The 15,089-nt window shown below is 41.2% G+C and overlaps 1 protein-coding gene across 1 annotated transcript in view; it reads right to left on the minus strand.

The window, feature by feature from the left end:
* Nucleotides 1–530: 530 nt before the first annotated feature.
* The window catches only part of LOC127578704 (E3 ubiquitin-protein ligase Itchy-like), a 91,746-nt gene continuing 77,187 nt past the window's right edge, over nucleotides 531–15,089 (minus strand). Inside the window, 2 exon segments of the mRNA XM_052031026.1 lie at nucleotides 531–7,256; nucleotides 8,742–8,814. Coding sequence (XP_051886986.1) covers nucleotides 7,157–7,256; nucleotides 8,742–8,814 — 173 coding nt within the window. The 3' untranslated portion in view covers nucleotides 531–7,156.

A 15,089-nucleotide genomic window follows, 5' to 3' on the forward strand; every position in this document is an offset into this window, starting at 1 on the left:
TCAGATATTAACTTTTTCCCCCCAAATTTGATTTTTTGAATTTAAATTTCCCTCCTCTGGTTGCACCTGTCTGGTCTTTGCATAAAGTCCAATAACTATGCAACCGTCTTTATCCACGTAGAACCAGTGAAAAAATTCATTGAAGTGTCTTTGTTCAGGTGATGTGGATGGCACTGGCAAGACCAGCACTTATTATCCAAATGGAGAACCCTGTTGGGCTGTTAAGAGGGGAGCTTTAGGTCATCTGCATTTGCAGTTCAGGATTCAGACTGTACAAGGACAGACTTCCGTCTCCAAAAGTACATCTGTGAAGCACATAGGGTTTTAATGACAATCAGTAGTTTCATCACTAGTGATATTAGTTTTTCCAAAAGTACCGATTTAATTATTAGAATTTAAAATTTCCCAGCTTTGCTGCTGGATTTCAAACACATCTCAGGATCAACAGGTTACTAGTCCAGTTACTTAATCACTATGCTCTAGTAATCTATCCAAACCCAAAAAGGAACACACACAGCAGCATGTTTTCTGTACAGTTGAGAAGCTTTTAATTTTTTTTTATACAATGTTAACTATTTTTACATAGGTAAACAGGATAAGAAGCTTGTGCCAAGAGGTCAGAATTACCATATTAGCCTTAACTTATTTCTGGAACAATCAAATTCAGCTTTACAAAAATGATTAAACACAGAAATATTAACATGATTTACAATCCTTAGATATCATACAGTGGAAATTAACACGATGTAGAAAGCTCAAAGATCTGAATGACAATTTCCAGATTTCTTTAAATTACGTTGCAGATTCAGAAATAACATCTATTAAATTTCCTTAGAATTTACTTGTAAATACTTCTAAGCTAGTTATTTAAAAGACCCAAGACATTTTAATTTCAAATCAAAGTAATCAGTGCTATTTATACAACTATGAGAAACTTACACAGGAGGATATGAGTGAAAGACCATCACACAGCAATTATCCAATGGATATTTGAGTGGTTGATGCAACATTATGGAAGGCTAAGTAGGCAAAACTCTGAAAGGAATTTGGTTCCCTACAGGTGGAGACAAAGGAAGGTTTCAACCATTTGCTGCAAACATAGGGAGCTGGGTTGCTAATTATTTGGTTTTTAACACTACATTCAAAATCAAGTGTCATCACTCATAACATGAAAAATGTTGAATTTCATTTAACAAGTAAAAAAAAATGAACTGATACCTGTGCAGATGCATTGCATATTTTAGATTGTTCATCAGAAACTTCTAATATTTGATAGATAGAATGAGCAGACAAATTACTGCAAATGCACATCGGGGGTGGTGGGGAGCTGGGGGGAATCTTTCAAATTCCTTTAGATGCTATTTTACCTAAACATCCTGCTTTAGCATGGTTGTGATTATAACAAGGGGGCAGAGGAAGAAAGCTGGATACAGACCTGTTGGCTTTTTCTATTCTGCCACCCTAAGTCAGAAAAAAAGGGTTTAAAATCTCCAGGCTATTACCATTGGATAAGTAGCTGAGCCTAGTCTTTGTCAAGCCTCCAAACCACTTCAAATCATCATCAGATGACAATGCATTATACAGATAGGATGAGAGGGTTTCTTATTGATATCACAGTGGATAAATTTACGATGCGCAACTATAAAATCAAAGTGCAGCACCCTTGGCTTCAGATTCCAGTTATTTCCTGAACAAAATGGTGGACATACAGCCACAAAGGAATTTCCCTTCTTGCTTTCCTCACGTCTAGAGGCTGTCAGGTACCCAATCAAACACATTCCAGCCACATTTTTGCTCTTCCTCTGCTTGACGCTGAGTCCCATCAGGATACAATTCCACAGAACACACCGCCCAAGTGAGCCTTCCCAAACACCCAGACTTTCACACAAAACTACCTTCAGCAGGGCTTGCTTAGTGGAACATGGTAGCAATTAGGTTTTTAAGCATATTGGGGGGGGGGGGGGGGGGGGGGGAGGAGGAATTTTTACCATCCATCCCCCCGCCACCCAAGGTCAACAAAAGCGGAACAAGCCAGGAATTATCTGATCTACACAACTGATTTATGTGTTGCCTTTAGCAAGCGAGCCACTGACAATTATACCAAGCATCCCATTACAAACTACTGTTGAGGTGGTGGGGAAGTGAGAGCTGCAGCATGTGTATTTACAAGCTAATGTGCTAACAGGAAGGGGGGTGGTGAAGGCATGAAAGTTATCCTTATGTGTTTAATTTTGTCATATACACCTGTAGACCAACTCATCAGAATGAGAAAACTACATTCAATTGTCTAGGTTTGGGATGAATTGTGATTTAGCTCAGCAGGGACTTTTTTTTTTACTGTGTGTTCAACTGAAGTACAAGCCAGAAATCTGTATCCATTCTCCCCCACCACAGAACAAAACTATTTGCCCCAAATAGCCTTAGCAACAATGAGCAGCAGCGTTACAGAAAAGCAGTTTATGATGGGCACCTATTGAACTAACTCACTGCCATCGTGGGTGAATTAGGTCCCTGTATTATTTCAATAACTGTTTTGGTTTAAACAGCACGTTGCATGGACTGGTTAGAACTGTTAAAACAATGCTAATAAACCCCAAGCAATTATTTCAATTGAAGCATGGCTTCCCACTAATCAGGAATAAAGTTTAAATCAATAAAATTTAAGCCTGTCCATGAACAGAATTTGCAAACTGTACTCCACTTCACAACTCTGAAGACTAAGCAGTACCATCTCCTAATGGACTGGTTATTGATGGGGTTAGTGCATCAATAAATTGTCCTTCAGGTGAATGGTAGTTTGCTCAGTCAAATGGAAGGAACATTTCACTTTGTTAATTGGATCAGCCTGGTTAACAGGAACAGGAAATCCCTTACTTGGGGTTTAAGTCTTCAGCTGCAAGTCACCGTATCTACATATACATGGTACTGCTGGGATTTAACAAGCAGTTTGTGTCAGACAAGAGGAAGTGTCAGGCTAACACAGGTGTGGCATTTTCCCAAAAGCAGCAAGGAGCAGGAGTGGCAAGGGGAGAGGGGGGCAAACACCGACTGGAATAAAGCACCTTGCCACATCTCACTTTTCTGAAACTGTGTTGCTTGCTGGCCTAGAAAAAAATTGCACCAAGATTCTTGTTCTGTGCTATGTGGAACAGTTTATTTGTGGCAACCAGGTGGCAAGGGATAGAGGGAAAAAAAATCATGGAAAGGTGCTGCCTAGCACAGCACATGCATTCCAAAAATGTCCAGCAATTATTTATTCACATTTAATGGGAGCTTAATGTTTAATATTAGCTTACATTTACTTATTGCGTTCTCAGTATTCTAGCTATTTATTGTGAAGTACATCGCACAAGATTACACAGAGGTTGTTAAATATTAATCAAGACTACGGAGCAACAAAACTGGCCTGTAAGGAAGGTGCCATGTTCAGTTGCCCCAATAATTCCACCTGTTAACATTAAGTACATTTGTCTGGTAAACAACAGATCTTTAACCCAGCTAACTGGCATCTCAGAAATAGATACACCAATGACGGACTGCAAAAACAGCACAAGAAACACAGCCTCAGAGAGTGGTTTCTTTGCTTCATCAGGTGGCGATCACTCATAGAAAATCCAAGCTCCACTATGCCTGAGAAATCAATACACAGAGATTCCCATTCGATGTAGGAGTGTGCAGAGCCCCAGAGCGAGGCGCACATAGGTCAAGCTAGCTAAAGTGTGGGTTACAAGGTCCAGGACTTAAGAACGGTGACTATAAACCAGCCTGTCAATTTTGCACAGCTACAGACCAATAGCCTGTTTAATTGTTAAGTTTGTTGAAGCGGGCTCCACAGAGTTTGTATTGCTTTCAAAATGAGAATGTTAACCTCAGGTGCCAACTCCTGCAGGGGAATGGTTCATTGGGACTTCAGGTATCTCAGCAGTGGTTATTCATCATGAGCCAATACAGCAGTTATGAGCAAATGGGGAAGACTGCTCTTGGTCATGCCCTCCAGGCACAAAGTCCACACCTGTCTTGCCCAGCAAAGACTTTTACTGGCCAATAACCAGCAAACAAAACCAAATCTTCCCTCCACAGCACAGTCAGAGGCCAATTAATGTACTCCAACGTGGATCAGTCAATGTGGGACTTCACAATCTCTGAACATGCACTTATCAACAAGCCTAGGGGATGCTGGTTTCAAGGTTAAAGCCAGAGCCACAGTTACAAATTCAAACTGAATTCAAAAACTCATTAAAACATTCAGGTTTTAACAAAAAAACTACCTCTCGTATCCTATACATACAGTTCGTAACCAATGTTAACACAATATATTACACATATAACCTTGATTTAAGAACTGGTTTAGTGAAAAGTAAGACAACTGAATTTCCATAACCCAACATTCTTCTGTCCTATCCTGAAAGCACTTGGTCTTTTGTTGAAGAAGTTCCATCACACCAGCAGTCTCGACCTTAGCTACTGTTTTCCACTTGAGCTTGGGCAGCAGATGCAGAGACCATTTTGAGTATGGAATACAAAGCAGAGTTCAGCCAGGTCTTCAAAAGACACATGCGCACAGGCACAGATGAATTTCCCCTTAATGCCCCAATGCAATTAGGCCAGTTGGCAGCGACCTTGACTACCTTCCCCTCAGAGTTATTGCACCCAGCAATGCCTGGTCTGTATGAATTGCCAATTTACAATGAAATACAATTACATATAACCTTGTGGAGAATGGAGCAGGAGAATGGTGAGAAAAGGGTGCCAATTCTACTGAAGTGGTATAATGCGTTTTGTTTTACAAATCAGTTGCAAATTGAATAACGCAGGCCAGTGAGATAAATAACTGGTCAGTGAAGTTCCCTCAGACACCATGTACCTCATTTGTTCTCACAAGATGCATGTCTTGTACCACTTCTTTATGTTTTTATAAACTAGAGTAATTTGCATCTTTCCAAATTAAGCAGCTGGGAAACCTCAAAGCATCATTGGGAGATGCAACTACTCCACTATGCACCAAAGCCCTTGTAATAATCACAGCTCTATTTAACAGTGCAGCACAGAAGAAAATGGTCACATATAGCATGTTCCTTCCCACTGCTGTCTTGTGCAAGTCAGTTTCCTTCCACCTTTCCCTAAACCAATTGTCAACCATCACCTCCAGCTTCTTGGTAGGTGGTAGAGTGCAAGTCTAACCAGTGATTCTTCAGAGGAAATCTGATGCGGGAGGACATCACGGCTAAGCAGAAATTTGTCCACACAGAACCTCAAACACACTTCACAGCAGCAGCACACTAGATGACGATCAGACATGGTAAACTTGCTGTGGAGATTTCATACCATTATTGGGCTCAAAATTATTTAGCACAATTTAGAATACAAAATGATACAATCCTTAAGAGATAATTTTGGGGTAGGTACATTTTATCCCTGTTAAGGGACACTTTTATCCATAATAGGCTCTAGATGAAATCACTTGAATTTTTTTGCCTGGGTATATGGCGATTGTACCTGGGGTGAACAGGAAATGTTTGGAATTAGAATAGAAAAGGGGAAACTATAAAATGCTGAAGTGAAGCAGAGGCAAGGTAGGAATTGTTAATTCAATCGATACGAATATCCCAAATAAACTGCTGGGACCATTTTGAAGTTCATCTTCCAAGGAATGAGATGAGCAGTAAAGAGATGGTGTGATTCCAGAAAGCAGCAAGTTCACAAAAAGCAAACATTCCCAGGCAAAAGTAAAAATGCTGTACAGTTAGTCCTGGCCGTAAAAATAACCACATGAGGACATGGACTCTGAAAAGTTACCTTTGATTGCTACTGCTTTAGGGCATATTTTCCTTCCACATCCCAGAGTTCAGAAACTTCAAAACAGATCCTTCTTACAAAGTGCCGTATCCTGCTAACAGTTTGTCTTCTAAAACAAGATGGGGGGAAAAGTAGTAGAAAAGTTGCTTGATCCAATGCTACCTTGGGTGCTACGTGAGAGAGACTGGTTACTATAAAACACCCTCAGAGAAGTCACTTGCCAGTTATACTGGCAAAACCTAAAAGAATGAGGCGGGGGTGGGGAGGGAGCTCAAGCTGAAGCCAATGTTATATTGGGCAGACGTTCCAGAATCAGGTATGTCAGTACACAAATACCACAAACATTCCCCAGTCATGCTCTATAAAACTAGAGCTATGTAACTCAGCTATTTTTTGCATTCATTTTAAAATACAGGGCAGAGACCTCTGCTTTCCAACCACCCTTTGCAGGGAGGAGGTGGATTAGATTCAGGATAACATCATGAGTACTATTGTTGCAGGTTTCTTTACAGGTAATGATCTTTAAAAGAAAATCAATAAAAGGTACAAAAATACACAGCAGACATCTGTTCACTGACAGTACACTGGCCTCTAACCACTAATCATCAGCAAAATGGGAGAACCTGCTTCAATAGGAATTTCTCATCTGGAGAGGACACCCTCAGCCTTGCAACACTTGAATTAGAATTCAGAACATTGTTTGCAACTTGTTAAAATTAAATATAAATAAATCCTGTGACAAAGACGAGTTATTGGAGAGGTAAAAGGAGGAAGTGCGAGTAGGGGAGGTGATGAAGCAGTAATGAACCATGATAAATACATTGCAATCAGAGAGCAAATGATAAATACATTGCAATCAAAAAACCCTTTCCCTTTAAGGGTAGATTTACTCTGTCATGGTTTGCTTCTCAATTCAGCCTGGGTAGTTTTCTAGCCCTGCTTTAGCCTCAACTGCATGATGCAATCAGATCTAGGAAAGCCTCATCAACCAGCTCACTAAATTACAAATAGCAGCCAACTGTATTGCTGTTCGTGTAAGATCAGCCTGGTTGTTCCTTCAAATACAACGCAAGTGAACAAACTGCAGTTTAAGCTGTTTATCACAGCACATTAATTCTATTTGAACATGTACAATTTCCTCATTATATCAGGTTTTTCAGCTTGCAAATATAGAGAGACAAAGCCAAGACAAAGCCTTACAGCCATTTCCCACAGGGTTTCTGACACAAATAGTCTGCCCTGACATGTCTGGCTAAACAGATGTCTACTGGAAAGAAAGCACAAGAAATGGAAATGCATTCCTCGTTACAAAGCCCCTTAAAATAACAGACAGCACATTAACTCCCTTCTGACATGGTAGTTACTCTTGTCCAAATCCTTCAGTTTCTTCTATCGCAAACAACAGCTTTTCCTTCAGTTGCTCAAAGCTCTTGTAAGGCGGCAGATCCAAACGATTGAAACTATAAAGGAAAGGTGCAACAGACAAAAAAAAGATCAGAGGCACAATGACGCAAGGCAAGGTGAAATTCAATCATACATTAAGATGCTCACCTCTCAGTGATTCTAACTGTACCTTACAGCTCATTAAAGCCATTTTATTTTCTACAGAAAAAATCATTTCCTTCTTCCCTTACTTTTGCCTCATTTGTTTCATGCCATAAGTACCACCCCTCCCTGTCTTACATTCAGACTTCTCTCCCCAAGACAGGGAGCTACCTTTCTGCTTTTCAAATCAGTCTGATTCACAGAGACATTGCACAAGAGAGATAGTGAGTGCATGTGCACAAGATGGTTTCTCTTGTTCATTGCAGGCACCATCATACAACAGTGCATAGCTGATTGTGTTTTAGGAGAGGAAGTACCAGATCTTGACCCTTCCCTTTAATATTCAGTCAAGTTGCTCTTTAGTGGCACATTGAACTCTGCAGTGATGGAAATTCAGAAAACTATTGATTTGGGAAGCTGCTGAGCTCTCTGGTCTAACTGGGTTAGCAATTCTGAACTAACTTTTCCGCAATGTTTCTGCTGTGGAGATGCTCCTGCTACCAAATGGTTTAGAGGAAAAGCAAGCACTCTATTAACACTTGGCATTTTCCTGAGATACTCACTTCAAAAGGTAAACACTACAAGATGTTAAACACCAAATTATACAATAAATTCACCTAAAATACTTGCCACATTAATTCCTGAACTATTAATAATCTTAGTGGAATTAGTGATCTTGACAGGAATGAGGTGGAAGTCCAAGTAAAGCTAAAAGCTCTTGACTGAGAAGTATCCATCTCCATTCACTGAAAGAGACTAGTGATAGGCTGTTGAGTTATTATGACTGAATTACAAAAGCCATGGTAGTGGCTTTCATCTATGAAAGGCACTGTAGCAACTCACCAAGCCATTAGGAAGTGCCTTGGTGAGTTGCTACAGTGGCTTCCTTAGATGATACTCACTTGAAGCAATATTGTTCTGGTGTTGGAGGAAGGAAGGGCTTGGTGGCGGATGGGGCGCCAATCAAGCAGATTGCTTTGTCCACAATGGCAAGGACCTTCTTGAGGCAAGTGCAGAGCAGTCCCTCACACTGTGGGGACCAAGCAGATAAGTCACTTGCTTAAGAAATCCTAGCTTCTGACCAGCTCTTTTAGCCCCGGCATTTATATGGCTGTTATAGTTAGATTTCTGGACAATGACCCCGTCAGTACAGATGGTGGGTGATCCAGCTATAGTTATACCATTGAATCTTACAGCTTGGGCTCTTTTTAGATACGGCCATTGCAATTGAATGGCATGAGTATACTTGCCACTTATCAGCACATGCCTGAAAAGTTGTTCATGTTCTGGCAAAGGTCATGGATTGCTTCAAAAATCTGAAGAGTTGCAAATGGAATTGAATACTGTAATTTTCAGCATATGCTCCCACTTCCAGTCTTATCAGAAAAATCTCAACTCACCAGGTGTGGCTTCTTGGTAACCAGTTTTCCTTCCCCACTTTTTCAACGCAGAATTTCTGAGGACCATTGCTCCCTACATCAAAACAAAAAGGAATTGCCAAACTGTACTACTTTGTTTCAGTAATTAAATTAATAATTGGACAGAATTTTTAAAATTAATATTCCATCAGACTTGAGGAGCGATGGAGCACATAAACACTTTATAGAGTCATACAGCATGGACACAGGCCCTTCAGCCCACTGAGGGTGTGCCAATCATCAAGTACCCTTTACACTAATCCCACATTAATCCCATTTTATTCTCCTACCATTCACTGACACACTATGGGCAATTTACAGTGGCCAATTAACTGACCTAAATGTCTTTGGGATGTGGGAGGAAGCTGGAGCACCCGGGGGAAATCCACGTGGTCACAGGGAGAATGTGCAAACTCCACACAGACAGCACTGGAGGTCAGGATTGAACCCGGGTCTCAGGAGTTGTGCGGCAGCTTTTCTACCATTGTGTCGCTGTGCAACCCCAAAATAGCAACAGAAGTTCATGCCTTTAGAGGGAGGGTGTGAGGAAGGTGATACGATGTGATGGAAAAGCATGGAAATGGGTGCTTCCCACTTCACCCAGAGCTACACTCTACTCAACTTCAATTCATCAGAAATTAAAGAAAGCAGTGCTGCCAAAGTTTCCCGTCCTCCATTTTTGCCTTGTGAAAGAAAGTGATAGACAAGCTTGTGAAAATTAATCCAGAGGCAGTTACAAAGTAATGAACACACAGACATGCAAATGAGAAAGGGCACGATGCCAGAAATTTAATGTTTGTGTCTGTTTGGCACAATTTAAGAATAATTTGTGGTATTTAAGAACTAGCACACTGAGCGTACATATTATTCTGCTGCTAAGCACTTGACTGCTCTTCTCATGTGTCAAGTTTACTACTTTCTTCTCATGAGTGGGGGATGCAATATCGTCAGTCACTCATGGAGGGGAAGGTCCTTCTATAATAGAAATCTGTTCAAGCAGTGAATGGTGAATAAGTCAGTCACAAGCAGGTATTTCTCAGTGCATAAACACTAATTTGCTCCTGAAGTCGGGAGAACACACACCAGTCCTCACTGAGGGGTCAGTGGTGGAAAGGGTGATCAGCTTCAAATTCCTTGGCGTCAACATCTCAGAAGATCTATCCTGGATGCAACGCTTTAATGCAATCAGGAAGAAGGTGCGCCAGCGGCCCTACTTCATTTGGAGTTTGAGGAGATTTGGTATATCACCAAAGACTCTTGCAAATTTCTACAGATCTACAGTGGAGAGCATTCTGACTGGTCGCATCACCGCCTGGCTGCAGACACGGCCAGCTCCATCACAGGCACAACCCTCCCCACCATTGAGGACATCTTCAAGAGGCGGTGCCTCAAGAAGGCAGCATCCATCACTAAGGACCCTCACCATCCGGGACATGCCCTCTTCTTGTTACTACCATAGGGGAGGAGATACAGGAGACTGAAGACCCACACTCAACGTTTTAGGAACAGATTCTTCCCCTCCGCCATCAGATTTCTGAACTGTCCATGAACACTACCTCATTATTCCTCTTTCACACTACTTATTTATTTATTGGTAACTTATAGTAATTTTTATGTCTTGTACCGTACTGCTGCTGCAAAACAGCAAATTTCACGACATACGTCAGTGATAATAAACCTGATCCTGATTCCCTAACACAGATAATAGCGCTGAGGGAAAGGTACATTGCCCAGGATGATGGAATTGATGATGGTATTGAGGCCACATGCTGAGTGCATGTTAATGACTGCTTACAGACACAATTTGATAGATGCATTGCTCCCAGCAAGTTCACTTTGATAACAGGTATCACGTTTGTTGCACAACAATCTCAAAGTTAATTAATTTAAGGTACAGTTAATTATTCCATCAAAAAGGACATATCATTCTTTCTTAAACGATCATGACTGATGTTAAGGATATTAGCACTATAAATCACTCGAGAGACTGTCTCATCACAGCACCGACAAATGCTTTATAATAAACTCCCATCAGGGTTTAAAAGCTTAACTTTTTGAAGGATTAAGTTCCTAATCTGCTGTTTTATTTAATTTGAATGAGTTTGTGGTTTAAGGGAGTTGGGGCTAACAAATGAAAAAGCTTCCATTAAAACCCAGAATTACTGCATCTTTTCAACTATTCAAAATCCACTACCAAGGTTAGCAAAAAAAAAACAACAGATTCTCCCAAACTGTTTCTGCATTTACAGCAGTCGCCAACATAGTGGTCATAATATTTATAAAACCTCTCAACTCAGCCCCTGGGATTTAGCAAACATAACTGTTAAGTGCAAGAATAACACTGTTCACAAATGCCCAGCACGACCACAGGCCCGTGTGAAACTCTACTCTGCATTAGACCATGCTTTTAATAGAATCAAAAGGAAAATTTATTTTATTACTTCACATTTCTGGAGTTTAGCCAGAGTTGAGCACCTCTGATTTTTTAATGAAGGGGAAATGTTCATCTGTCACTTGTTCTCGAGTAAGACCATAAATAGATTTTAAACTCGCCTTTACACACAACTCACTCACCAATAAACATACCCTAATAAAATGTTATCAACTTAATTCACATATAAACCAATGGACACTCTTCTTACCTTATCTGCTCTTCGTATCCCAGACCCGCAGTATCGTGTTTGACTCTTAACCACCCTCTGAAATGGCCTAGCAAGTCTTTCAGTTTTATCAAAACCACTATTCCATAACACCATGAGATAAAACTGGTCAGAGACCTGGCACTGGACTCACATGAGGCAAAGTTGGTTCCAGCCCAGCCTACTTCGCGAAGTCCTCCTAGTGAACTTCAAGGGACTGGTGCTTACGTTGGGAGAGACAACCATACCTTTTAGTCATCATGCCAGAATTCCTCACAATAGCTTTCCTTAGTGGACTGCATGGTGGTTTACAGATGAAAAGCAGCAGCACATTTGGACTACTATGTACAGTTCTGGTCAACCTGCTATAGGATGTCATTAAACTGGAGAGGGTGCAATAAAGAGTTACGAGGACATTACCAAAATTGGAGGGCTTGGGATATAAGGAGAAGGCTGGGGCTTTTTTCCCCTGGAATGTAGGAGGCTGAGGGATGACCTTATAGAAGTTTATAAAATCATAAGGAACATAGATAAGGAAATTCTTTTCCCCAGGGTAGGGGAGTCCAAAACTGAAGGTTTAAATTGAGAGGGGAGAGATTTAAAAGGGACCTAAGGGGAAACTTCTTCACACAGCAACCCAATCTAACCCCACCTCGTGGGTATATGGAACAAGCTACCAGAGGAAGTGGTAGAGACAGGTACAATTATGACATTTAAAAGGCATTTGGACAGGTACATGGATAGGAAAGGTTTAGAGGGATATGGGCCTAATGCAGGCAAGTGGGACTAGCTCAGTTAGGTAACTTGGTCAGCACAGAGGAGTTGGGCCGAAAGGCCTGTTTCAGTGCTCTATATGATTCAGCAAAGTAAACAAAAGCAAACTGGGTTCAGGCCAGAGAAATAGCCAGGATTTCTGAACAGAATATGTCTGTGGCAGATCTTTTCAGAACCTTCCCTTCATTCAGGAACTATGGTGGCTAAGGAAGGGCAGTGTGGTCTGTGGTTTCTGGTTCCCAGGGGCCACCAGACACTTCACACCTGGAGCAGCTGAAGTCAATGGCTCCTTGCCACCACCCTGGAGACAATTAAGGATGTGTAATAAATGCTGATGGCATAATATCATGTCTATGAATAAAAAAGTGCTCTAAGTAGCATTGTCATCCACCTGACCCACACCACTGAGGTATTCTCCCTCAAACACCATAGCTACCAATCAGGTTGGCAACGGGAGTGATAACTACCATTAGATGGACAGCAATGGCTCACAATGACGGTAAACAGCAGCATGGACTTGCCTTCACTGTAAAAACTATATTAAAAATTAAACTCAACCAGCTCTGTAAACATATCCAACCAGGGATACCAAATGACAGTAAACCTGAAGAGAAATTAAATACTCGTTTCTATCTCTCAAATGTTTCCCTTCCCATCTTTCACTTCCACTGTTGCCCCTCTGCAAGGTTGTTTAAGCACATTTGCCACTGGATTCTAAGTTAACAATCTACATTCTAAATTAAATTAACAATTTTCAGGACGTTAATGTGCTCCTGATGTGAAGCCAGTGCTCGCTACTGTGCTTCTTTGTCCCTGCTCTTTACATTAAATTCCACCAGGTGGTGCAGCTTAGCTGTCAGTCATTTTCAAAGGGCATGATGATTGCAGCTCTGCTGGCAAATATTACTCCACTCCACACTTCCTCACTGAGAACTGTGGTTCCCCAGACATTTTGTCCAGTTAACCAAAGACTTTGTACAGGAAGTGCCAGAAAGTTCACACCACTGTCAAGTAGGGTGACCACACAATCACGATTTTTACAGGGCAGACCCATACTTAAGCCATAATGGCTTATATGGCAGCAAACTGTCCTGACTCCTAACATCCATTCCATTTCACAAAGTATATCTCAATTTTTCTGAATGACTATTCATAAAACGAAACTTGTGGTACACGTGGATAAGGAGATCTGCAATGCCACATTAAAAAAAGTCTTCTCATGCTCAAAATAACGGCCACCAGTTTCATGAGAGAGTGGTATGGGTACCACACTGAGTAATGTGACTAGAACACATTCAAGACTCAGCCACCCACCGTTATGCTTCCCACACCAAAGATAAGGTGGGGTGTAGGTCAGGTGGGAGGTCAGAGCAGGGCCAAGTATGTGGACAGAGCAGGACCTGGAAGAGTCAGAAGCGCAGACCCAGCGTGGCCAGGTGGAGTGCAATGGGAATGGAGCAACGTGTGCAGATGGTGCACGGCTGGGAGCAGTGCCAGTGTGTGGCTGGAAGCGCTGCCTTGATTCTGTGGAAACCAGCTTTTAAGCGCAGTGCACAGAATAGCCTGAGTGGGTGTTATTGAAGAACATGCCAGAGTGGAATGATGTACAAAGCAACCTTGCCAAACAAGACTGGCCAACTTCAGTCTAGTAGACGAGGACTGTCTTATTGATGAATGGGCAAATACGAAACCAATCTCCCAACTAATGCTTGATTGGAATGCACAGAAAGCAGCTCAGTGTTTTTCAGGAGATGAACAGAAATGCAGTGCAATACTCAGATCTGACAGCACAGCTCCCACTGAATGAGATTTTACAATAATGAACTCAATCTGGTCACCTGTAACGTCACGTTTCACTGCTTCAATAACAAAGGCTATTTTGTGTGGAAAAGTTTTGACTTTGATTGTGCAGCCTTCTGTGATAATATACTGAAAGACACAAGGACCTCACAAAAGACTGCTTCAAAAGGCAAGGACATCTCACAGAAAGCACTGCTTTACAGATAGCAAAATGACAAGATGGCAGGCCCTCTTAAAAAGCAAATTTAATTGCAATTATTGTTAATTTTATTTTAGATTGTTAATCATGTAATAATTAGCAGGGCTTTTTTTTCTTTTAGTGTTGTGATACTAGATGGAAGGTTTGTGTTTATCAACAACCTCACTAACTGCAGACAGGGAAGGGAGAGATGGGGGTTGGGGGTTTGGCTGGGGTACTCCTTCAAAAGTTACTGTCTGTATTACAATGGGAAAAATGGTAACCTTATCTAAAAGGTATCATCATTAATACCAACTTTACCTGCATCAGATACACCGCACAAGAACATCATATAGCAATGGCACTGGAAGTGATCAGGAGGACAAACACTGGGCAATGATTTCTGCCTAAGCAGGAGATGCTTCAATGCACACACATCGAACTTCAGGTCTCACCATGCCGTAACGTATAACTTGCATTTGATCCCAGTTTGACTCTCACTACTCTGCTCCACATCTCAAAGAACAGGTTCACAGCACTGAAAGCATCAAAATACCCTAATGCAGTGCTTAGTGACTTTACTAGGGGAACGTTCAGATTGGTTTTTTTTAAACCAGTACAAACTTTGTGCCAAAGCAGAGTCCATATTGTTATAAATTGACCCTTAGCACAGTTAATCAAAAATGTGTTACATTTAAACAGTGCCTTTCATAAACTCAGGACATCCCAGCCAATTAAGTACTTTGTAGTCACCGTTGCAATGGAAACAGTATGGCAGCCAATTTGTGTACAGCAGGAACCCACGAAGAGAAAGTTAGTTTAACCAAATATCCTTATCTTTAGTGATGTTGTTTGAGGTATAAATATTGGCCAGGGTATCAAGAATAATTTGTCTGCTTCTCTTTAATATGGTTTCATGACTTTCTACAAAAGGGCAGA

The sequence above is a fragment of the Pristis pectinata genome, chromosome 16 (assembly GCF_009764475.1).
Source record: "Pristis pectinata isolate sPriPec2 chromosome 16, sPriPec2.1.pri, whole genome shotgun sequence".
NCBI classification, from domain to species: domain Eukaryota; kingdom Metazoa; phylum Chordata; class Chondrichthyes; order Rhinopristiformes; family Pristidae; genus Pristis; species Pristis pectinata.